The sequence below is a fragment of the Macaca thibetana genome, chromosome 2 (genome assembly GCF_024542745.1).
Source record: "Macaca thibetana thibetana isolate TM-01 chromosome 2, ASM2454274v1, whole genome shotgun sequence".
NCBI classification, from domain to species: domain Eukaryota; kingdom Metazoa; phylum Chordata; class Mammalia; order Primates; family Cercopithecidae; genus Macaca; species Macaca thibetana.
This window is the reverse complement of record NC_065579.1, coordinates 2049952-2073357: the sequence shown is the minus strand read 5'-3', so window position 1 is coordinate 2073357 and position 23406 is coordinate 2049952. Positions and strand designations below refer to the sequence as shown.

General features: G+C 50.2%; 3 protein-coding genes across 18 annotated transcripts in view; 2 read left to right on the top strand and 1 right to left on the bottom strand.

Moving 5' to 3' along the window:
- PIGZ (phosphatidylinositol glycan anchor biosynthesis class Z) overlaps positions 1-13354 on the top strand; it is a 100139-nt gene extending 86785 nt beyond the window's left edge. For 8 of the 9 annotated variants that reach the window (XM_050779166.1, XM_050779172.1, XM_050779168.1 and 5 more), the window contains one exon: positions 11026-13354. In XM_050779166.1, the coding sequence (XP_050635123.1) occupies positions 11026-12554 (1529 nt within the window). In that variant the 3' untranslated portion in view covers positions 12555-13354. Of the gene's footprint in view, positions 1-9119 lie in introns of all 9 variants that reach the window. The other variant, XM_050779170.1, reaches the window with a different exon arrangement.
- Positions 13355-15204: 1850 nt separating this feature from the next.
- NCBP2AS2 (NCBP2 antisense 2 (head to head)) lies at positions 15205-16117 on the bottom strand. Its single transcript, XM_050779237.1, has one exon. The coding sequence runs from the start codon at positions 16035-16037 to the stop codon at positions 15738-15740; it is 300 nt and encodes a 99-aa protein (XP_050635194.1). The 5' UTR covers positions 16038-16117; the 3' UTR covers positions 15205-15737.
- Positions 16118-16230: 113 nt separating this feature from the next.
- NCBP2 (nuclear cap binding protein subunit 2) lies at positions 16231-22561 on the top strand. Of its 8 annotated transcripts, none has more exons than XM_050779225.1 (5): positions 16279-16397; positions 18601-18750; positions 19349-19530; positions 21771-21909; positions 22330-22561. In XM_050779225.1, exons 3-5 carry the CDS (start codon positions 19481-19483, stop codon positions 22399-22401), a joined length of 261 nt encoding a protein of 86 aa, XP_050635182.1. In that variant the 5' UTR covers positions 16279-16397; positions 18601-18750; positions 19349-19480; the 3' UTR covers positions 22402-22561. The 8 variants fall into 8 exon arrangements, with proteins under 8 accessions (XP_050635177.1, XP_050635179.1, XP_050635178.1 ...); XM_050779227.1 differs by lacking the exon at positions 16279-16397 and adding an exon at positions 16403-16453; XM_050779220.1 differs by lacking the exon at positions 18601-18750 and having other exon boundaries at positions 16231-16397.
- The last annotated feature ends 845 nt before the right edge of the window (positions 22562-23406 follow it).

Genomic DNA, 23406 nt, shown 5'->3' with positions numbered 1-23406 from the left:
CTGTGTTTTTGCTGAGAATGAGAGCAGTGTTGGTGAGAATGAGATCTGTGGTGTTGGTGGGAATGAGAGCTGTGTTGGTGAGAATGAGAGCTGTGTTGTTGGTGAGAATGAGAGCTGTGTTGGTGGGAATGAGAGCTGTGTCTGTGAGAATGAGAGCTGTGTTGGTGGGAATGAGAGCTGTGTTGGTGGGAATGAGAGCTGTGTTGGTGAGAATGAGAGCTGTAGTGTTGGTGGGAATGAGAGCTGTGTTGTTGGTGAGAATGAGAGCTGTGTTGGTGAGAATGAGACCTGTGTTGGTGGGAATGAGAGCTGTGTTGGTGAGAATGAGAGCTGTGTTGTTGGTGAGAATGAGAGCTGTGTTGGTGAGAATGAGAGCTGTGTTGTTGGTGAGAATGAGAGCTATGTTGGTGAGAATGAGAGCTGTGGTGTTGTTGAGAGTGAGAGCTATGTCGGTGAGAATGAGAGCTGTGTCGGTGGGAATGAGAGCTGTGTTGGTGAGAATGAGAGCTGTGTTGTTGGTGAGAATGAGAGCTGTGTGTTGGTGAGAATGAGAGCTGTGTTGGTGGGAATGAGAGCTGTGTTGGTTAGAATGAGAGCTGTGTTGTTGGTGGGAATGAGAGCTGTGTTGTTGGTGGGAATGAGAGCTGTGTTGTTGGTGAGAATGAGAGCTGTGTTGTTGGTGGAATGAGAGCTGTGTTGTTGGTGAGAATGAGAGCTGTGTTGTTGGTGAGAATGAGAGCTCTGTTGGTGGGAATGAGAGCCGTGTTGTTGGTGAGAATGAGAGCTGTGTTGTTGGTGAGAATGAGAGCTGTGTTGGTGAGAATGAGAGCTGTGTTGATGGTGAGAATGAGAGCTGTGTTGTTGGTGAGAATGAGAGCTGTGTTGTTGGTGAGAATGAGAACTGTGTTGGTGAGAATGAGAGCCGTGTTGTTGGTGAGAATGAGAGCTGTGTTTTTGGTGAGAATGAGAGCAGTGTTGGTGAGAATGAGATCTGTGGTGTTGGTGGGAATGAGAGCTGTGTTGGTGAGAATGAGAGCTGTGTTGTTGGTGAGAATGAGAGCTGTGTTGGTGGGAATGAGAGCTGTGTCTGTGAGAATGAGAGCTGTGTTGGTGGGAATGAGAGCTGTGTTGGTGGGAATGAGAGCTGTGTTGGTGAGAATGAGAGCTGTAGTGTTGGTGGGAATGAGAGCTGTGTTGTTGGTGAGAATGAGAGCTGTGTTGGTGAGAATGAGACCTGTGTTGGTGGGAATGAGAGCTGTGTTGGTGAGAATGAGAGCTGTGTTGTTGGTGAGAATGAGAGCTGTGTTGGTGAGAATGAGAGCTGTGTTGTTGGTGAGAATGAGAGCTATGTTGGTGAGAATGAGAGCTGTGGTGTTGTTGAGAATGAGAGCTATGTCGGTGAGAATGAGAGCTGTGTCGGTGGGAATGAGAGCTGTGTTGGTGAGAATGAGAGCTGTGTTGTTGGTGAGAATGAGAGCTGTGTTCGTGAGAATGAGAGCTGTGTTGGTGGGAATGAGAGCTGTGTTGGTGAGAATGAGAGCTGTGTTGGTGGGAATGAGAGCTGTGTTGTTGGTGGGAATGAGAGCTGTGTTGGTGGTGAGAATGAGAGCTGTGTTGGTGGGAATGAGAGCTGTGTTGTTGGTGAGAATGAGAGCTGTGTTGGTGAGAATGAGAGCTGTGTTGTTGGTGAGAATGAGAGCTGTGGTGTTGGTGGGAATGAGAGCTGTGTTGTTGGTGAGAATGAGAGCTGTGGTGTTGGTGGGAATGAGAGCTGTGTTGTTGGTGAGAATGAGAGCTGTGTTGTTGGTGAGAATGAGAGCTGTGGTGTTGGTGGGAATGAGAGCTGTGTTGTTGGTGGGAATGAGAGCTGTGTTGTTGGTGAGAATGAGACCTGTGTTGTTGGTGGGAATGAGAGCTGTGTTGGCGGGAATGAGAGCTGTGTCAGTGAGAATGAGAGCTGTGTTGTTGGTGAGAATGACAGCTGTGTCGGTGAGAATGAGAGCTGTGTTGTTGGTGGGAATGAGAGCTGTGTCGGTGGGAATGAGAGCTGTGTCGGTGAGAATGAGAGCTGTGTCGTTGGTGAGAATGAGAGCTGTATTGGTGGGAATGAGAGTCGTGTTGTTGGTGAGAATGTGAGCTGTGTTGTTGGTGAGAATGAGAGCTGTGTTGGTGAGAATGAGAGCTGTGTTGTTGGTGAGAATGAGAGCTGTGTTGGTGGGAATGAGAGCTCTGGTGTTGGTGGGAATGAGAGCTGTGTTGGTGAGAATGAGAGCTGTGGTGTTGGTGAGAATGAGAGCTGTGTTGTTGGGAATCAGAGCTGTGTTGGTGAGAATGAGAGCTGTGTTGGTGGGAATGAGAGCTGTGTTCGTGGGAATGAGAGCTGTGTTGGTGAGAATGAGAGCTGTTGTGTTGGTGGGAATGAGAGCTGTGTTGTTGGTGAGAATGAGAGCTGTGTTGGTGAGAATGAGAGCTGTGTTGTTGGTGAGAATGAGAGCTGTGTTATTGGTGAGAATGAGAGCTGTGTTGGTGGGAATGAGAGCTCTGTTGTTCGTGAGAATGAGAGCTGTGTTGGTGAGAATGAGAGCTCTGTTGGTGAGAATGAGAGCTGTGTTGTTGGTGAGAATGAGAGCTGTGTTAGTGAGAATGAGAGCTGTGTTGTTGGTGAGAATGAGAGCTGTGTTGGTGAGAATGAGAGCTATGTTGTTGGTGAGAATGAGAGCTGTGTTGTTGCTGAGAATGAGAGCTGTGTTGGTGAGAATGAGAGCTGTGTTGTTGGTGAGAATGAGAGCTGTGTTGTTGGTGAGAATGAGAGGTGTGTTGTTGGTGAGAATGAGAGCTGTGTTGTTGGTGAGAATGAGAGCTGTGTTGGTGGGAATGAGAGCCGTGTTGTTGGTGAGAATGAGAGCTGTGTTGTTGGTAAGAATGAGAGCTGTGTTGTTGGGAATGAGAGCTGTGTTGGTGAGAATGAGAGCTCTGTTGTTGGTGAGAATGAGAGCTGTGTTGTTGGTGAGAATGAGAGCTGTGTTGGTGAGAATGAGAGCTGTGTTGTTGGTGAGAATGAGAGCTGTGTTGTTGGTGAGAATGAGAGGTGTGTTGTTGGTGAGAATGAGAGGTGTGTTGTTGGTGAGAATGAGAGCTGTGTTGGTGGGATTGAGAGCTGTGTTGTTGGTGAGAATGAGAGCTGTGTTGTTGGTGAGAATGAGAGCTGTGTTGCTGGGAATGAGAGCTGTGTTGGTGAGAATGAGAGCTGTGTTGGTGAGAATGAGAGCTGTGTTGTTGGTGAGAATGAGAGCTGTGTTGTTGGTGGGAATGAGAGCTATGTTGGTGGGAATGAGAGCTGTGTTGGTGGGAATGAGAGCTGTGTTGTTGGTGGGAATGAGAGCTGTGTCGGTGAGAATGAGAGCTGTGTCGGTGAGAATGAGAGCTGTGTCGGTGAGAATGAGAGCTGTGTCGTTGGTGAGAATGAGAGCTGTGTTGTTGGTGAGAATGAGAGCTGTGTTGTTGGGAATGAGAGCCGTGTTGTTGGTGAGAATGAGAGCTGTGTTGTTGGTGAGAATGAGAGCTGTGTTGGTGAGAATGAGAGCTGTGTTGTTGGTGAGAATGAGAGCTGTGTTGGTGGGAATGTGAGCTGTGTTGGTGAGAATGAGAGCTGTGTTGTTGGTGAGAATGAGAGCTGTGTTGTTGGTGAGAATGAGAGCAGTGTTGGTGAGAATGAGATCTCTGGTGTTGGTGGGAATGAGAGCTGTGTTGGTGAGAATGAGAGCTGTGTTGTTGGTGAGAATGAGAGCTGTGTTGGTGGGAATGAGAGCTGTGTCTGTGAGAATGAGAGCTGTGTTGGTGGGAATGAGAGCTGTGTGTTGGTGGGAATGAGAGCTGTGTTGGTGAGAATGAGAGCTGTAGTGTTGGTGGGAATGAGAGCTGTGTTGGTGAGAATGAGACCTGTGTTGGTGGGAATGAGAGCTGTGTTGGTGAGAATGAGAGCTGTGTTGTTGGTGAGAATGAGAGCTGTGTTGGTGAGAATGAGAGCTGTGTTGTTGGTGAGAATGAGAGCTATGTTGGTGAGAATGAGAGCTGTGGTGTTGTCGAAAATGAGAGCTATGTCGGTGAGAATGAGAGCTGTGTCGGTGGGAATGAGAGCTGTGTTGGTGAGAATGAGAGCTGTGTTGTTGGTGAGAATGAGAGCTGTGTTTGTGAGAATGAGAGCTGTGTTGGTGGGAATGAGAGCTGTGTTGGTTAGAATGAGAGCTGTGTTGTTGGTGGGAATGAGAGCCGTGTTGTTGGTGAGAATGAGAGCTGTGTTGTTGGTGGGAATGAGAGCTGTGTTGTTGGTGAGAATGAGAGCTGTGTTGTTGGTGAGAATGAGAGCTGTGTTGGTGGGAATGAGAGCTGTGTTGGTGAGAATGAGAGCTGTGTTGTTGGTGAGAATGAGAGCTGTGTTGTTGGTGAGAATGAGAGCTGTGTTGGTGAGAATGAGAGCTGTGTTGGTGAGAATGAGAGGTGTGTTGTTGTTGAGAATGAGAGCTGTGTTGGTGGAAATGAGAGCTGTGTTGGTGAGAATGAGAGCTGTGTTGTTGGTGGGAATGAGAGCTGTGGTGTTGGTGAGAATGAGAGCTGTGTTGGTGGGAATGAGAGCTGTGTTGTTGGTGAGAATGAGAGCTGTGTTGGTGGGAATGAGAGCTGTGTTGTTGGTGAGAATGAGAGCTGTGTTGGTGGGAATGAGAGCTGTGATGTTGGTGAGAATGAGAGCTGTGTTGGTGGGAATGAGAGCTGTGGTGTTGGTGGGAATGAGAGCTGTGTTGTTGGTGAGAATGAGACCTGTGGTGTTGGTGGGAATGAGAGCTGTGTTGTTGGTGAGAATGAGAGCTGTGTCAGTGAGAATGAGAGCTGTGTTGGTGAGAATGAGAGCTGTGTTGTTGGTGGGAATGAGAGCTGTGTCGGTGAGAATGAGAGCTGTGTCGGTGGGAATGAGAGCTGTGTCGGTGAGAATGAGAGCTGTGTCGTTGGTGGGAATGAGAGCTGTGTTGTTGGTGAGAATGAGAGCTGTGTTGGTGGGAATGAGAGCCGTTTTGTTGGTGAGAATGTGAGCTGTGTTGTTGGTGAGAATGAGAGCTGTGTCGTTGGTGAGAATGAGAGCTGTGTTGTTGGTGAGAATGAGAGCTGTGTTGGTGAGAATGAGAGCTGTGTTGTTGGTGAGAATGAGAGCTGTGTTGGGAATGAGAGCTGTGTTGTTGGTGAGAATGAGAGCTGTGTTGGTGGGAATGAGAGCTGTGTTGTTGGTGGGAATGAGAGTTGTGTTGGTGAGAATGAGAGCTGTGTTGTTGGTGAGAATGAGAGGTGTGTTGTTGGTGAGAATGAGAGCTGTGTGTTGGTGGGATTGAGAGCTGTGTTGTTGGTGAGAATGAGAGCTGTGGTGTTGGTGTGAATGAGAGCTGTGTTGTTGGTGAGAATGAGAGCTGTGTTGGTGGGAATGAGAGCTGTGTTGTTGGTGGGAATGAGAGCTGTGTTGGTGGGAATGAGAGCTGTGTTTTTGGTGAGAATGAGAGCTGTGTTGGTGAGAATGAGAGCTGTGTTGTTGGTGAGAATGAGAGCTCTGTTGTTGGTGAGAATGAGAGCTGTGTTGGTGGGAATGAGAGCTGTGTTGTTGAGAATGAGAGCTGTGTTGGTGGGAATGAGAGCTGTGTTGTTGGTGGGAATGAGAGCTGTGTTGGTGGGAATGAGAGCTGTGTTGTTGGTGAGAATGAGAGCTGTGTTGGTGAGAATGAGAGCTGTGGTGTTGGTGAGAATGAGAGCTGTGTTGTTGGTGGGAATGAGAGCTGTGTTGTTGGTGGGAATGAGAGCTGTGTTGTTGGTGGGAATGAGAGCTGTGTTGTTGGTGAGATTGAGAGCTGTGTTGTTGGTGGGAATGAGAGCTGTGTTGTTGGTGGGAATGAGAGCTGTGTTGGTGGGAATGAGAGCTGTGTCGGTGGGAATGAGAGCTCTGTTGGTGGGAATGAGAGCTGTGTCGGTGGGGAATGAGAGCTGTGTCGGTGGGAATGAGAGCTGTGTCGGTGAGAATGAGAGCTGTGTCGTTGGTGAGAATGAGAGCTGTGTTGGTGGGAATGAGAGCCGTGTTGTTGGTGAGAATGTGAGCTGTGTTGTTGGTGAGAATGAGAGCTGTGTTGGTGAGAATGAGAGCTGTGTTGTTGGTGAGAATGAGGGCTGTGTTGGTGAGAATGAGAGCTGTGTTGTTGGTGAGAATGAGAGCTGTGTTGTTGGTGAGAATGAGAGCTGTGTTGGTGGGAATGAGAGCTGTGGTGTTGGTGGGAATGAGAGCTGTGTTGGTGAGAATGAGAGCTGTGGTGTTGGTGAGAATGAGAGCTGTGTTGGTGGGAATGAGAGCTGTGTTGGTGAGAATGAGAGCTGTGTTGGTGGGAATGAGAGCTGTGTTCGTGGGAATGAGAGCTGTGTTGTTGGTGAGAATGAGAGCTGTGTTGGTGAGAATGAGAGCTGTGTTGTTGGTGAGAATGAGAGCTGTGTTATTGGTGAGAATGAGAGCTGTGTTGGTGGGAATGAGAGCTGTGTTGTTCGTGAGAATGAGAGCTGTGTTGGTGAGAATGAGAGCTCTGTTGGTGAGAATGAGAGCTGTGTTGTTGGTGAGAATGAGAGCTGTGTTAGTTAGAATGAGAGCTGTGTTGTTGGTGAGAATGAGAGCTGTGTTGGTGAGAATGAGAGCTGTGTTGTTGGTGAGAATGAGAGCTGTGTTGTTGCTGAGAATGAGAGCTGTGTTGGTGAGAATGAGAGCTGTGTTGTTGGTGAGAATGAGAGCTGTCTTGTTGGTGAAAATGAGAGCTGTGTTGGTGAGAATGAGAGCTGTGTTGTTGAGAATGAGAGGTGTGTTGTTGGTGAGAATGAGAGGTGTGTTGTTGGTGAGAATGAGAGGTGTGTTGTTGGTGAGAATGAGAGCTGTGTTGGTGGGATTGAGAGCTGTGTTGTTGGTGACAATGAGAGCTGTGGTGTTGGTGGGAATGAGAGCTGTGTTGGTGAGAATGAGAGCTGGCTGTGTTGTTGGTGAGAATGAGAGCTGTGTTGTTGGTGAGAATGAGAGCTGTGGTGTTGGTGAGAATGAGAGCTGTGGTGTTGGTGGGAATGAGAGCTGTGTTGTTGGTGAGAATGAGAGCTGTGGTGTTGGTGGGAATGAGAGCTGTGTCAGTGAGAAGGAGAGCTGTGTTGGTGAGAATGAGAGCTGTGTTGGTGGGAGTGAGAGCTGTGTTGGTGGGAATGAGAGCTGTGTCAGTGAGAATGAGAGCTGTGTTGGTGAGAATGAGAGCTGTGTTGGTGGGAATGAGAGCTGTGTTGTTGGTGAGAATGACAGCTGTGTTGTTGGTGGGAATGAGAGCTGTGTTGTTGGTCAGAATGAGACCTGTGGTGTTGGTGGGAATGAGAGATGTGTTGTTGGTGCGAATGAGAGCTGTGTTGGTGGGAGTGAGAGCTGTGTCAGTGAGAATGAGAGCTGTGTTGTTGGTGAGAATGAGAGCTGTGGTGTTGGTGGGAATGAGAGCTGTGTTGTTGGTGAGAATGAGACCTGTGGTGTTGGTGGGAATGAGAGATGTGTTGTTGGTGGGAATGAGAGCTGTGTTGGTGGGAATGAGAGCTGTGTCAGTGAGAATGAGAGCTGTGTTGTTGGTGAGAATGAGAGCTGTGTTGGTGGGAATGAGAGCCGTGTTGTTGGTGAGAATGAGAGCTGTGTTGTTGGTGAGAATGAGAGCTGTGTTGGTGAGAATGAGAGCTGTGTTGGTGGGAATGAGAGCTGTGTTGGTGAGAATGAGAGCTGTGTTGTTGGTGGGAATGAGAGCTGTGTTGTTGGTGAGAATGAGAGCTGTGTTGTTGGTGAGAATGAGAGCTGTGTTGTTGGTGAGAATGAGAGCTGTGTTGTTGGTGAGAATGAGAGCTGTGTTGTTGGTGAGAATGAGACCTGTGGTTTTGGTGGGAATGAGAGCTGTGTTGTTGGTGGGAATGAGAGCTGTGTTGTTGGTGAGAATGAGAGCTGTGTTGGTGGGAATGAGAGCTGTGTAAGTGAGAATGAGAGCTGTGGTGTTGGTGAGAATGAGAGCTGTGTTGTTGGTAAGAATGAGAGCTGTGTGTTGTTGAGAATGAGAGCTGTGTTGGTGAGAATGAGAGCTGTGTTGTTGGTGGGAATGAGAGCTGTGTTGGGCTTCCCAGTGGGAAACTTTTACAGCTGGGCTTCCCCAGTGTTTGGCAAGAGCTTCCATAGGGCTGTGATCTGAGATGATGAAACTTCTGTATATTCAAGTGAGGGGTGAGGGAACCCGTACCTGGGACACTCAGTTGCCTGTTAGGTGGTATAGTTGAGGATAGTTGCCTTGCCCGTGCCATCTCACCCAAAGGCCTTGAGGCCTTTCACATGTGATGGGCATGTGGCTTCATCCTCATGGTTCAAGACGGCTGGTTGAGCTCCAGCCATCAAGTCTATTCGCAGTCTTTCCAGCCAACAAAGGAGAAGGCATTACTTCTTTCTTTAAGGTCATATTTTGAAGGTCGCATGCTGTTTGCCCATTTCTATCGCACTGGGCAGAATGTATCATGAGACCACACCTAGCTGCTAAGGAAGCTAAAAATTATAGTCTTTCTGTCTGAGCAAGTGCCCAGCTAAAGAGCCAAAGGGGTCGGATGCGGAGGCTTTCGCCGGTAATCCCAGCACTGTGGCCTCCGGAGGCTCTCGCCGGTAATCCCAGCACTGTGGGAGGCCGAGGCAGGCGGATCGCCTGAGGTCAGGAGTTTGAGACCAGTCTGGCCAACATGATAAAACCCCATCTCTATTAAAAATACAAGAAATTAGCTGGGCGTGGTGGTAGGTGCCTGTAATCCCAGCTACTTGGGAGGCTGAGGCAGGAGAATCGCCTGAACTCAGGAGGCGGAGGTTGCAGTGAGCTGAGATTGTGCCACTGCACTCCAGCCTGGGCAACAGAGTGAAACTCCGTCTCAAAAAAGAGTCTAAGGAAGGAGGAGGGAATAGGTATTTTGGAGGCACCAGCTTTCTTTGCCACAGGGCTCAACAGGTGAATTTGTTTTTTAGTTAAAAGGCTTATCTTCTTTCCCTCACATGTTTTTTTTTTAACCAGAAAAACACCCAGATAGATTTGATCCTGGATTTTGCCTCCCTTTCACCATCTAAGATAGACAGATAAAACAGCTGAAAGGCTGGAGAAATAAGTAGCAGAACCAAAGAACCCCAATGATCCCCAGGCTGTATAATCAGCTCGAAACAGCCAGCAGGTGATCAAGCAGGAGACGCTGTGAACAACGAGGCTTGGAGTGGAGCTGCCCCCTCACCCCCACCCCCCAGAGCTCTGATGTGGAACTGCCCCCTCACCCCCACCCCCCAGAGCTCTGATGTGGAGCTGCCCTCTCACCCCCACCCTCAGAGCTCTGATGAGCTGCCCCCTCACCCCCGCCCTCAGAGCTCTGGCACAGGTTACAGACCAGGCAGCAAGTATTTCTTAAATTATGTAAGTACTACTTGGATATATTCTTCTTATAAAAAATTTAAGTATCATAGTCAGGGCACAGTGGCTCAGGCCTGTAATCCCAGCACTTTAGGAGGCTGAGGCGGGTGGATCATTTGAGGTCAGGGGTTGGAGACCAGGCTAGCCAACATGGTGAAACCCCATCTCTACTGAAAATACAAAAATCATCTGGGTGCAGTGGCAGGCACCTGTAATTCCAGCTACTCAGGAGGCTGAGGCAGGAGAATCGCTTAAACCCAGGATGTGGAGGTTGCAGTGAGCCGAGATAGCGCCACTGCATTCCAGCCTGGGCGACAGAGTGAGACTCTAAAAAAAAAAAAAATTAAGTATCATAAGACTAAACATAAATCACCTCTGACATAACCCCAATGGCTCAGCCCCTCCCCCTCTTCTCTCCCCCCATCTCCTGATAACAATCATCAGAGATGGGGCTCTGACTCTGATTTTTGAGATCTTGGAACCCTGAGAAGAGGTTAGGCCTCCCCCCACCTGCCCGCCTCCCACACACTCTTCCCAGGACACACAGCCGCCTCATCTCCCAGGGAGGTACCTCCTGCCCTCTGCCCTCTGAGCTCCCCTGCACTTGTTTCTGCTGCTGCGTGACAAATCATCAAAATCCCAGCAGCTTAAAACTGCACCCATTCGTGAGTTCACGATCAGAAGTGCGGCATGGGCTCTCTGCTCACAAGGTGGACATCAGTGTATGGACTGGGCTGAGTTCTTGTCTGGAAGCTCTCTAATTCTAGCAGAATCTAGTTCATTTCAGCTGTGGAACCTATGGTGCGGTTTCCTTGCTCTTAGCTTTCAGAGGCTACCCACATTCCTAGCCAATAGCCTCTTCCATCTTTAAGCCAGCAGTGGCATGTCAAATCCTTCTTATGCTTTGAATCTGACTGCCCCTTCTGCCTCCAGCTGATGAAAACTCTGTTATTAAAATATTGTCGTGATTAGGTCCAGCCCACCGCATAGTCTCCCTGTTTTACAGTCAGTGCTCCTGTATGACGTAACCTAATCACAGGAGTACATTGCATCCTGGGGGCCAGGTGCAGTGGCTCAAACCTGTAATCCCAGCACGATAAGAGGCTGAGGTGGAAGAATCGCTTGAAGTCAGGAGTCTGAGATCAGCCTCAGTAACACAGCAAGAGCAATGATCTCGCCACTGCACTCCAGCCTGGGTGACAGAGACCCAGCAAGGAAGGGAGGAAGGGAAAGGAAGGAACAGGAAGAACGGGAAGGAACGGGAAGGGAAGGAAGGGAAGGATGGGAAAGGAAGGAATGGGAAGGGAAAGAAGGGAGGGGAAGGGAAAGAAGGGAAGGGAAGGAAGGAGGGAGAGAGGGAGGGAAGGCAGGGAGGGAGGGAAAAATCCATCCAGGGCACAGTCCCAGGGATTATGCAGGGCACACACACCAAGGGGTGGAAATGCTGGGTGCCACCCTAGAATTTTGCCCACTACATCCCTGAGCTTGGTACTGGCTCAGCTCTGCCTCTCCTTCTCTGCAGAGGACATCCTGGGCGTGCAGGCCACCCGGCCCTGGGAGTTTTACCCCAGCAGCCCCTGCCGCACAGTGGTCTTCCCCCTGCTGACCTCCGGCTCTACCTTCTGGCTGCTCAGGCTCTGGGGAGAGCTGGGGCCGTGGCCTGGCCTGGTGAGTAGCTATGCGCTGCTGGTGGGGCCGCGGCTCCTCCTCGCTGCCCTTTCCTTCGCTCTGGACGGGGTGGTGTACCACCTGGCCCCACTGTTGGGGGCGGATCGCTGGAATGCCCTGGCCCTGCTCTCTGGTTCCTACGTCACCCTGGTCTTCTACACAAGGACCTTCTCCAACACCATTGAGGGACTCCTCTTCGCGTGGCTGCTGGTGCTGGTATCCCCCCATGTAATGTGGGGCCCTACATGCAAGGAGCCTGTGCCGGGTCCATGGTGGCACAGCTGGCTTCTTGGAGGCATCGTGACTGCTGGCTTCTTCAACCGGCCCACCTTTCTGGCCTTTGCTGTGGTCCCTCTCTACCTCTGGGGCACTCGTGGAGCCACAAACCCTGGCTTGAAGTCCCTGACCCGGGAGGCCCTGGTGCTGCTCCCTGGGGCGGCCCTCACAGCAGTGGTGTTTGTGGCCATGGACAGCTGGTATTTCTCCAGCTCCGCTACATCCAGGACCCTTGTCCTTACACCTGTCAACTTCTTGCACTACAACCTGAATCCCCAAAACCTGGCGAGGCATGGCACGCATGTGCGGCTCACTCACCTGGCAGTCAATGGCTTCCTGCTCTTTGGGGTGCTGCATGCCCAGGCCCTGCAGGCCGCGTGGCAACAGCTGCAAGCTGGCCTCCAGGCCTCTTTACAAATGGGCCTCCTGAGGGCACTGGGTGCCTGGAGCCTGCTGTCCAGCCCCAGGTCCTATCTCCTTCTCCTTTACTTCATGCCCCTAGCCCTGCTGTCTGCCTTTAGCCACCAGGAGGCTCGGTTCCTGATTCCCCTCCTGGTCCCCCTAGTCCTGCTTTGTAGTCCGCAGACCCAACCTGTGCCTTGGAAGGGCACCGTGGTCCTCTTCAATGCCCTCGGTGCCTTCTTCTTCGGCTGCCTGCATCAGGGGGGCCTGGTGCCTGGCCTGGAGTACCTGGAGCAGGTGGTCCATGCCCCTGTGCTCCCAAGCGCACCCACCCACTACACACTCCTCTTCACTCACACCTACATGCCCCCCCGGCACCTCCTCCACCTCCCAGGCCTGGGGGCACCAGTGGAGGTGGTGGACATGGGTGGGACTGAGGACTGGGTCCTGTGCCAAGCCCTGAAAAGCTTTACCAGACAACCAGCCTGCCAAGTGGCTGGTGGGCCATGGCTCTGCCGCGTCTTTGTGGTGACCCCTGGCACCACCAGGGGTGCCGTGGAGAAGTGCAGCTTCCCCTTCAAGAATGAAACACTTGTATTTCCCCATCTAACCCTGGAGGATCCACCAGCCCTGTCCTCCTTGCTGAGTGGGGCTTGGAGGGACCACCTCAGTCTTCACATCGTGGAGCTGGGGGAAGAAACCTGACAATATGACAGGGCACCCACCGCCCACGATTCAGCCATAGAAGTTGCTGCCCCACCTTCTACTTGGGTAGCTGGGCTGGGACGCGGGGACAGGGCCCAGGTTCTCCTTCACGACTCCCACTGCTGCCTCTCCTGGGCACGGCTGTTCTGCCTTCTGGGTGAGCTGGCACTCCTCTCCCTGAGACCAAAGAGCTGACCTGTCAGTCCTGATGTCAAGGTCCCCAAAGAACCAGGTGTAAGTGATGACACCTGTCAGTTCCTGCCCTACTGCTTCCAGCCACTGGGATGTTTGAAACATGTAATAGTACCTGGTTGGGAAAAAGAATGAACTGCCAGTGACATTCCCCAGCGACCTCTCCCAAACTTCCCATGATGCCTTGCCCTTGCTGTCATGACAACCTCTGGCTTCCTGAGACCGATCTGCCTATCCAAATAATGTGGAAGTCAGTGTGATGAAGTATAGAGAACAGGTGGCCCAGATCCAGGGGACCCAACTTCTAGCCCCTTGGTCTGTCACCCCCTCGCTGTGTGATCTTGAGAAAGCCCCTTCCACTCCCCCACCCCACTTCCCAGTCTGTTGGGATCAGAGGATCTTTGAGGTGTCTGCCAGCTAACATCGTGTCATTCCTGGAATCCACAGTACACATCCCCCGTCCTCGACAGGCACAGCTCTCACAAAGCTCTTTAAGCATGGAAGTGGGAGTTGTGTTGTACTTCATGGCCCTCTGATGCCTGCTGTCTCAGTGTTTACAAACAAGTAATGTTTGAAATATATAATTGCACCTGGAGATTTTCTCCCTACTTTCTTTTACTCCTGTTCCTGAGAGGTGGTGGGAAACTCTCCAGCCATTTCTGCACCTTGTCCTTAAGAGTCATTCTCCTGACTGGGCGTGGTGGCTCACACCTGTAATCCCAGTACTTTGAGAGGCCAAGGCGGGCAGATCTCGAGGTCAGGAGTTGAGACCAGCCTGGCCAACATGGTGAAACCCTGTCTCTACTAAAAATACAAAAATTAGCTGGGTGTGGTGGCGGCGCCTGTGGTCCCAGCTGCTCAGGAGGCTGAGGCAGGAGAATGGCTTGAACCCAGGAGGCGGAGGTTGCAGTGAGCCGAGATCGCGCCACTCACTCCCGCCTGGGAGACACAGCGAGACGGTCTTGGGGGGAAAAAAAAAAAGTCATTCTCCCAGATTAGGGAGCCAGATGTTCTCCCTCCTTAGAAGAACTGTGGGTCTCAAGCCCTCCCATCCTGCCCCAGAGAGCAGGGAACACACCATGCTCAGCTAGTGTCTGGTTACCAGCCTCAATTTTTCCGATGGCTTCAAGCTTCTAGATTGCATGATTATCTGTGTTGCCTAATTAGAAATGATCAGATCTGGGTGTGGTGGCTCACACCAGTAATCCCAGCACTTTGGGAGGCAGAAGCAGGAGAACTGCTTGAGACCAGGAGTTCAGGACCAGCCTGGGAAACAAAGTGCAATGCCATTTCAACCATAAAACACAAAACAAAACAAAACAAAATTGTGGCTGGGCACGGTGGCTCATGCCTGTAATCCCAGCACTTTGGGAGGCTGAGGCAGGCAGATCACAAGGTCAGGAGATCAAGACCATCCTGACCAACATGGTGAAGCTCCATTTCTACTAAAATACAAAAAACTAGCCAGGCATGGTGGCGCACATCTGTAGTCCCAGCTGCTCAGGAGGATGAGGCAGGGGAATCACTTGAACCCGGGAGGTGGATGTTGCAGTGAGCCGAGATCACGCCACTGCACTCCAGCCTGGTGACAAAGTAAGACTCTGTCTCAAAAACAAAAACAAAAAAACCTGTTTTTAATTAGCTGCGCATAGTGTCATGGGCCTGTAATCCCAGCTACTTGGGAGACCCAGGGAGGAAGCTTGATCACTTGGCCCAATAGGTCGAGGTTGCAGTGACAGCTAGTATCATGCCACTGCACTCCAGCCTGGGCAAGAGTGAGGCCCTGTCTCAAAATAAATAAATAAATAAATCAGAAATTTAGCTAGGAGCTTCAAATGACAGGACATTTGTATATACAGTGGATTTCCTAATCATGGGTCCACTAACTTGCCGGACCATAGTCTTAGTTTCGTATGCCTGACCCTCTAAAATGAGGGATGAGTCCAGGTAGCTCATTCCATGGCAGGAAGCAGTCTTTTTTTATTTTTGAGACAGGTTCTCGCTATGCTGCCCAGGCTGGTCTCATCTCAGGCTCATGCGATCCTCCTTCCTCTGCAGTGGCTTGGATTAGACACAACTGCCACCACGCCTGCTCCTAGGCAGTAGTCTTAATGCCTGATGATGGGGGGCTGGGGAAGGAAGGAAAGTATCAGGGTAAATGTTGCAGAGCTGTGTTAAGGACTTAGGCCCTGGAATCAAATGCCTCTGCTCACATCCCACTCTGCAAGACTTTGGGCAACTTAAGCAGCAGCCTCTGTTTCCATCGGAGTGGCTCTTGCCTCTAATCCCAGCATTTTGGGAGGCTGAGGCAGGACGATCACTCGGACCCAAGAGTTCGAGACTACCCCATCTCTACAAAAAAATCCAAAAAGTAATCTGCTTGCTCATGCGGATGTGGTTGTAAGGAGTAAGCGAAATAACACGCAGAGTGCAATGAGCAAGTCCCAGCACAAAATACTCATTTCATAAAATACGTGTTTATTATTGCCATAGGCCTACAGTCCCCGGTATTCTCAATATATCTTGCCTGAGAAGTATCACACTCATGCCTATTAACCAGCTCATACATTTTTTTAATCAAAGGAATTTGGCAGTTGTAGCGTTGTCTTTTCATTCACATCGTCCCTGGAATTAAGTGTCCTGCTACACCAGTGCAGATTCAGCAGCATCTGTCAAGAGTGTCAGTTCCATCTGCAGAGGAAAGGCTCTCTGGCTTCGGTCCGTGGCTCTCCGCGGGTGCGGTGTCTGGACCCAGCCTATCTTCATCTCTGTTAGGCTTCGGGGTCTTTCACCACACGGTGTCTTGTCCAATCACAGGACTTCAGCGGAGCCTGCGGTCTGGCCTAGGCTCTTCTGCGTGGGATGTCTGCAGGCCAACAATCCGAGTCGGGGTTCGAAGCCGCGCGCAGTGCCCGGAACGACCCCTCCACGTCGAGGCCAGTGTAGAGCCCGGAAGGCAAAGTAAAGGCCTCGGCCCCGCACAGCCCAGGCTTAAATGTTTGCGCCAGGGCCCCTCTGGCTACCTGGTGGTGGCCCCGAACGGCCACGGAGGCCGCGGCGTAGCTCCTGGGTGAAGGTGTCTCTGAATCGCCCAGCGCGGCGGCACAGGGAGCCTGCGGGGCCAGCCGCGAGGTCCTGCAGGCGGCGGGCCGCGTCCTGGCCCCGCAGCTGGGCCTGCAGCAGAGCGAAGGCCGTGAGCTGCGCCGCACGTCGGATAGGCCGAGACTCGGACAGACGTTCCACCAGCTGCGGGCTGTGCAGCAGGGCCGCCAGCAGCCGCCGAAGCACCATCTTCCCCAAGCGCCCGGGAATCCGACCTCGCCGCCCTAGTCTTCCGCCCGGCGGCGCCCGACCCGGACGTCATCTGCGCCCGACCCGGACGTCATCGGCGCCCGACCCGGACGTCATCGGCGCCCGACCCGGACGTCATCTGCGCCCGCGCAGCTTGATGACGACACTGCCGCCCTCGGATTGGGTCCAATGAGATGCGCGCTTTCGCGCGTTTCCGCTTCCGCCACGGCAGACGCCACCTCGTGCCGGGAATCGCCGCGTCCTCGTCCGCTTCTCTGCGCTATGTCGGGTGGCCTCCTGAAGGCGCTGCGCAGCGACTCCTACGTGGAGCTGAGCCAGTACCGGGACCAGCACTTCCGGGTGAGGGAGGCCGGGCCGCGAGAGGGGAAGGCCCTGGGCCAGAACGCTGAGAAACGGTTTGCTCTTGTCTCATTGTGTCGCCTCCCGTTCTGCTGCAATCCCCAAACGCCAAGTGGGGCCCCGGTGCCGGCTGGGGAGGCAGGGAGCGGGTGCTGGGGGGGCGCTTGGACATCACTGAAGCCGCTGGCTCTGGAAGACAGGGCATTTGAGGCTCGCTTTCCTGTTCCCTCCAGCCGCTCCCTGCACCCGAGCCGGTGCCGAGAGGCCTCAGCGCTGATGGTAGTGGCGGCTCCCGTTTCCAGGTTGTACCTCGCAGATGGCTGCGTAACAAGGGCGGGGTGCCCTTCTCTCTCCCAGAGTGTGCAGAGGCGCCTTCTTGATGCAGATTCGGGGCTTTTTACGTTCTTTTTTATTTCTTTAATTTTTTTTATTTTATTTTATTTTTTTGAGACGGAGTCTCGCTCTGTAGCCCAGGCTGGAGTGCAGTGGCCGGGTCTCAGCTCACTGCAAGCTCCGCCTCCCGGGTTTATGCCATTCTCCGGCCTCAGCCTCCCGAGTAGCTGGGACTACAGGCGCCCGCCACCTCGCCCGGCTAGTATTTCTGTATTTCTTAGTAGAGACGGGGTTTCACCGTGTTAGCCAGGATGGTCTCCATCTCCTGACCTCGTGATCCGCCCATCTCGGCCTCCCAAAGTGCTGGGATTACAGGTGTGAGCCACCGCGCCCGGCCTACGTTCTTTTTTAAATCGGCGAAGCAGTGCCCTTCTCTGGGAGGATGGTCTTAGGGAAGCTGTACGCGGTGCGTGGGAGACACAAGTGAAGTCCTCACTCCGCCCTCGGGGAGGCTTCGGAGTGGGGAGGGGGACCCGCCAAGCTGGGCACTTTGAGGGTGTTTGGATGTGAAGATCGGAGAATTGCTGGATTTCAGAAGAGAGAAATTTTTAGTCCGGACTATATCACAGTATGTTTTGTGGAAAAAGGGGAGGCCGCAGATATACAAAGTAGGCTTTTCAGTATCAGCAAAGGTAGGGATGGAATACGGTTGAGGGGTGGCGGCGCGGGACTCATTAACCCGGTTATTTAGTAAACATTTGTTGAGTGCTGTCACCAAAGCCTTGTGCTAAACCCTGGGGGGAAGGGAAGACAGTTTCTGCACTCTGCGAGCTCATAATCCCCTGTAGTGTGGATTATCAAAGAATCTAAGGTAGAAGTGAGTTAAAAGAGAGGCTGTGAGAATTCAGAAAAAGGGGGGAAATCCCCTTGTGACTGGGAAATGAAGGGGCGCATATAGCAGAGGTCAGTGTGGAGAACGTGTGAAATGTGTTACTAGAGTAGGGAAAAGGAAACTTTGACGCCAAATTAGGGAAGCTCTGAAATTTATTCAGTCAAGGCCGGGCACGGTGACTCATGCCTGTAATCCCAGCACTTTGGGAGGCTGAGGCGGGTGGATCACGAGGTTAGGAGTTCGAGACCAGACTGGCCGAGATGGTGAAACCCCATCCCTACTAAAAATACAAAAATTAGCCGGGCGTGGTGGCGGCGCCTGTAGTCCCAGCTACTCGGAAGGCTGAGGCAGGAGAATTGCTTGATCCCGGAAGGTGGAGGTTGCGGTGAGCCAAGATCGCGCCACCACACTCCAGCCTGGGCAACAGAGCGAGATTCCTACTAAAAAAAAAAAAAAAAAAAAAATCGGTCAATTTATTTTATTTTTTGAGACAGAATCTCGCTCTATTGCCTAGGCTGAAGTGCAGTGGCGCAATCACGGCTCATGCAGCCTCAACCTCCTGAGCCCAAGTGATCCTCCCCACCTCAGCCTCCTGAGAAGCTGGGACCACAGGCTCTCACACTACATCCGGCTAATTTTTTGTAGAGACAGGGTCTCCCTGTGTTGCTCAGGCCGGTCTCGAACTCTGGGACTCAAGCGATCCACCAGCCTGGGCTTCCCAAAGTGCTGGGATTACAGACGTGAACCACTGACCCCGGCCAGTCCAGGTTTTAGATGCTTAAGTGCCAGGCATGATTTGCACTTTTTTTGAGACGGGGTCTGGCTCTGTCACCCAGGCTGGAGTGCAGTAGCACGATCTCGGCTCACTGCAAGCTCCGCCTCCCGGGTTCACGCCATTCTCCTGGCGAGCTGGGACTACAGGCCCTGCCACCACGCCCGGCTAATATTTTTGTTTTGTTTTTTCTTTTTTTTTTTTAGTAGAGACGGGGTTTCACCGTGTTAGCCAGGATGGTCTCGATCTCCTGACCTCGTGATCCGCTCGCCTCGGCCTCCCAAAGTGCTGGGATTACAGGCGTGAGCCGCTGTGCGCGACCCTAATGAGCCATTTTGGATCCAGGGATTTGTCAGGTGTGTTGGATGAAGCCCAGTTATATTCTTATCTCTGGCTTCATCGTGTCATCCCAGTTTGGAAGCCCATTAGGAAAGTGAGCTCTGTTTTGTTTTTAGTGATCACTACATTTTTTTCCTCAATTCAGAAAAAATACATGAGCATGTAAAGCATCAGAGTTGTTGCTTTAAACAGTCTCTATGGGGTTATTAAAAGGGGACTCTCTGGAAATCCACTTATTTCTCACTACAGAGTATAAAAGGGCCTTTTGTCATACATGGGTCAAGGTCCAGAGTTTAACCTTGGTTGAAAGGATGCACTGCTGAGAAGATGGCGTGTGCAGGGAAAAAAGCCGCTTGTGTGGCAGTCTGGCGTAGGGTGACTTTGCTGTATGCGGTATAACTTTTGAGCCTTGTCTCTACTAAGAGTCTGGACTTTGCATAAGTGCTTCACAGGATGTGAACATCTCCCTTTTTTTGAGCAAGGGATTTGTGGTAGGCTGGGATGAGAGAATTTGATTTCCAAATCAGAATTAATGAATGTTTCTACCATACTTAGAAATACTATTTAAGCAAGGCTCTGAAGTTGCTTAACTTTTGTCTCTCTTTGAAATTCTAGGGTGACAATGAAGAACAAGAAAAATTACTGAAGAAAAGCTGTACGTTATATGTTGGAAATCTTTCTTTTTACACAACCGAAGAACAAATCTACGAACTCTTCAGCAAAAGTGGTGACATAAAGAAAATCATTATGGGTCTGGATAAAATGAAGAAAACAGCATGTGGATTCTGTTTTGTGGAGTATCCTTCCTGTGGATGGAATGTGGCTGCTGAACTGGGGTAGAGCTGAGAGTAGTAGCTCATAATCCTCCCTGCACTTGCCCCTACGTTTTCCCTCGTCTCCCTCCTACCTTTTGTCCAGTGTCACTGCTCTTTTTTTTTTTTTTTTGAGACAGAGTCTGGCTCTGTCGCCCAGGCTGGAGCGCAGTGGCCGGATCTGAGCTCACTGCAAGCTCCGCCTCCCGAGCTTACACCATTCTCCTGCCTCAGCCTCCGGAGTAGCTAGGACTGCAGGCGCCTGCCACGTCGCCCGGCTAGTTTTTGTATTTTTTTTTTTTTTTAGTAGAGACGGGGTTTCAACGTGTTAGCCAGGATGGTCTCGATCTCCTGACCTCATGATCCGCCCATCTCGGCCTCCCAAAGTGCTGGGATTACAGGCTTGAGCCACCGCGCCCGGCCATCACTGCTCTTATACTGTAAAGCTGACACTAGTTACATTCTCTCCTGAAATCCATGCTTTAGGGTTGTTTAAGAAAAAGTTTTTCAGGCCGGGCGCAGTGGCTCAAGCCTGTAATCCCAGCACTTTGGAAGGCCGAGACGGGCGGATCACGAGGTCAGGAGATCGAGACCATCCTGGCTAACACGGCGAAACCCCGTCTCTACTAAAAAATACAAAAAAAACTAGCCGGGTGAGGTGGCGGGCGCCTGTAGTCCCAGCTACTTGGGAGGCTGAGGCAGGAGAATGGCGTGAACCCGGGAGGCGGAGCTTGCAGTGAGCTGAGATCTGGCCACTGCACTCCAGCCTGGGCGACAGAGCAAGACTCCGTCTCCAAAAAAAAAAAAAGAAAAAGTTTTTCAAGAATGTTTGCCCTTCATTTAAAAAAAAAAAAAATTCCAAAGAGCACAGTGAAAATACAAAAACCTTGTACTGTTCTAAACCCCTAATTCCCTTTGCCAGAGGCAGTTACCAGTTTCTTGAGCATCTCTCAAGAAGTAACCTGTGGGTGTGCAGTAGTGTACTTCATGTGCTGTTTTTAAAATCATTTATTATTTATTTATTGTTCCATTTCAGCACATGTAGGTCTGTTTTCAAAATAGCCGTATAGCCGGGCATGGTGGCTCGTATTTGTAGTGCCAGCTACTCAGGAGGCTGAGGCTGGAGGATCAGTTGAGCCCAAGGGTCCAAGGCTACACTGAGTTGTGACTGTGCTCCTGCCAGGGTGACGGGGCAAGACCCCATCTTTAAAGAAAAAAATGTTTTAATAGCTATATCGTAATTCATTACATAGGTGTGTATAAGCTGATTGTATAGGTACAAACCAAAACTGTATTTACTTGTGATCATTTTCTTACTCAGACTCTTTTAAGCATTGGACCTCCTGGATTTATTCTATGTTCTTTTTACTCTCTGTTTTGGTCATTCAATTTAGTATTCTGAGAAATTTTGCAGACCCAATCTAATGTATCTTTTGAGTTTTTTCCTGTGTCCTGAATTACATTTGTTTCAGATGAAATTTTTCCTTAAGTGTCTGGTGATCCCTGGATTTCTGCTCATAATTAAGGAAAAGAATGCTGACTCACTGGACCCAGGCAGGGCATCTCTCCCAGATTGCTGGCTTGCCTTGGGGATATGTGGGTTTCCCAAATGCTAGAATGAAAAGAGATTTTATTTTGGCCTGCTAACATCAAAGACACTAGTTCCTCCAGATGGTTTATTCACAACACCATTGTCTTATTTTTATTTGTCTGGGATTAAATGTCCTCCCCTTTAATTAAAGGGAGCTCTCTCTGATGAAGTAGGTTTGGGGACTGCTACCCTGGTGATACGTTGAGTCTTTCCTTTAGTGAAACGCAGCGCAATTCCACATGCACTGTGACCCGCTCTTTATTAAGGTGCCCTGGAATATATGGCACCTAACTTGAATATATAGCACTTGTTTCTTGGATAAGAAGTGTACAATGGTCCAAACCTGCACTGAATTATCTTATATTTTGCAAACCAAATACGGAGATGATGGGACCAAAAATTATCAACAGGAATGTCCAACAAATCTGATCAGTGCAGCCACGGAGACGTGTCATGTTTGACTCTCTGTGCTTCCAAACCATGGCAGACAGGCCTGTGCAAGCTGAACTGCTGTCTCTGAACTACATCTGATTAGATTAGCTCTTGTACTTTTTAACAATGCAGCTTCATTTACATGTTGTTCCCCTATTTCCAGAAATGTTTGGAAAAATGGTAGTGTTCCTTAATACTTAAGATATTACTCACGTGCAGATGCCGAAAATGCCATGCGGTACATAAATGGAACACGTCTGGATGACCGAATCATTCGCACAGACTGGGACGCAGGCTTTAAGGAGGGCAGGCAGTACGGCCGTGGGCGATCTGGGGGCCAGGTATGCGAGAAGGGTCTCTGGGCTCAGCCCGTTGCCTGGGATTCCAGTCACAATGACAGGTGTTTTGGCAATTTGTATTTACTCTTTTGTAAATAACTTTGTGTCTATAACCTTGGCTTGAAGTGGATCTGAAAACCACCCAACGGTTTGGGTGAATTTTTTAAACCCTGAAATATAAGTCCTGTACGTTTCTAATAAGCAACCATTCTTGAACTTCTGCTAGGGGCTAGATTCCACCTGCAGGAACATCTAGAATGAAAGCAGAATGCACTGAAATGAGTTGAAGTGCATATGTCCTGCTTGAAATGTTCACATTATGGCATCTGAACAGGTTTCACTGTTTGTCTAACGTGTTTATGGGAGACATATATGTTACACCATTCTTTTCCATACTGTAACTCTGGATTCTTTCCATTAAAGGTTCGGGATGAGTATCGGCAGGACTATGACGCTGGAAGAGGAGGCTATGGAAAACTGGCCCAGAACCAGTGAGTGATGAGAACTCTGTCAGTGACTAGCACTCGTTTGGCTTGTTGAATTGATTGAAAAACATCACCAAAAGTCTGCAAACGAGCCCATTTTTACCAAGCTTTGATCAGTGTCTTTACTGAACTGGAAGCCTCTGAAAGTTATTAAAGGACAGAACCCAAAAGAATGCCTTTAATTACTGTCTGAGAATCTTGGCCATGTGTCAGATGATCAGATTTATTTTGTTACCCGGTCAGAAATTGTGTTCTTTGACAACAGATTGGATCTATAATGTTGGTTAGTCTTTAGCCCAAACCACTACACTTTTAGAAAGACAGAAACATTTAAAAATTTGTTTTTAACTATATTGAGTATTAAGTAGGTTCATGATCTACATTGGGGCCTGGGATTTTTTTTTTTTAATTTTAAGTTTGCATGAGATAGCCTAATAAATGGAGGTGGGGCCAGGCATGGTGGCTCACACCTGTAATCCCAACACTTTGGGAGGCTGAGGAGGAAGGACAGCGTGAAGCCAGGAGTTTGAGACTAGACTGGGCAACATAGCAAGACCCCTTCTCTACAAAGCAAAACGAAAAACAACAAATGGAGTTGTGCTGTTGTATTGCTTTGCACAAAATTAGGAACAGGTGTTTGACAGCTGAATTTGTTTTCTATGAATTCCAACCTCTAAAGGCAAGCTTAGAGGCCAAGGACCTTCCTATATAGTTGGTGCAAAAGCAGTCTCCATAGGACAGTACTGCTTCCATGCTTCACACATCAGGAAATGACGCCCAAGCTTGAGTATTTACTAACACGTTTTTCAAAAGATGTGTTATACCTAAAGCTAAAAAAAGGGCAAGGGTTTGCCATAGAGGGAACCTGTAATAATTTCAGGGGTAGGGGAGATGTTGCCAGTAAGAAATGGGGTAAACTCTCAAGAGACAGTGAAAACACTGCCTTGACATGAGGATCACCGAGTTTCTTCTTTTCATTTTCAGTGATGTTGAGAACGGACTGGGTTTAAAAAGG

Excerpts from the sequence above, each read along its gene's own strand:
- NCBP2AS2 (XM_050779237.1), bottom strand. The coding sequence starts at position 16,037 with ATGGTGCTTCGGCGGCTGCTGGCGGCCCTGCTGCACAGCCCGCAGCTG.
- NCBP2 (XM_050779220.1), top strand. The coding sequence starts at position 16,320 with ATGTCGGGTGGCCTCCTGAAGGCGCTGCGCAGCGACTCCTACGTGGAG. Across the intron at positions 19,531-21,770 it reads TGTGGATTCTGTTTTGTGGA|ATATTACTCACGTGCAGATG; the intron begins GTATCCTTCCTG and ends TTAATACTTAAG. Across the intron at positions 21,910-22,329 it reads GTGGGCGATCTGGGGGCCAG|GTTCGGGATGAGTATCGGCA; the intron begins GTATGCGAGAAG and ends TTTCCATTAAAG.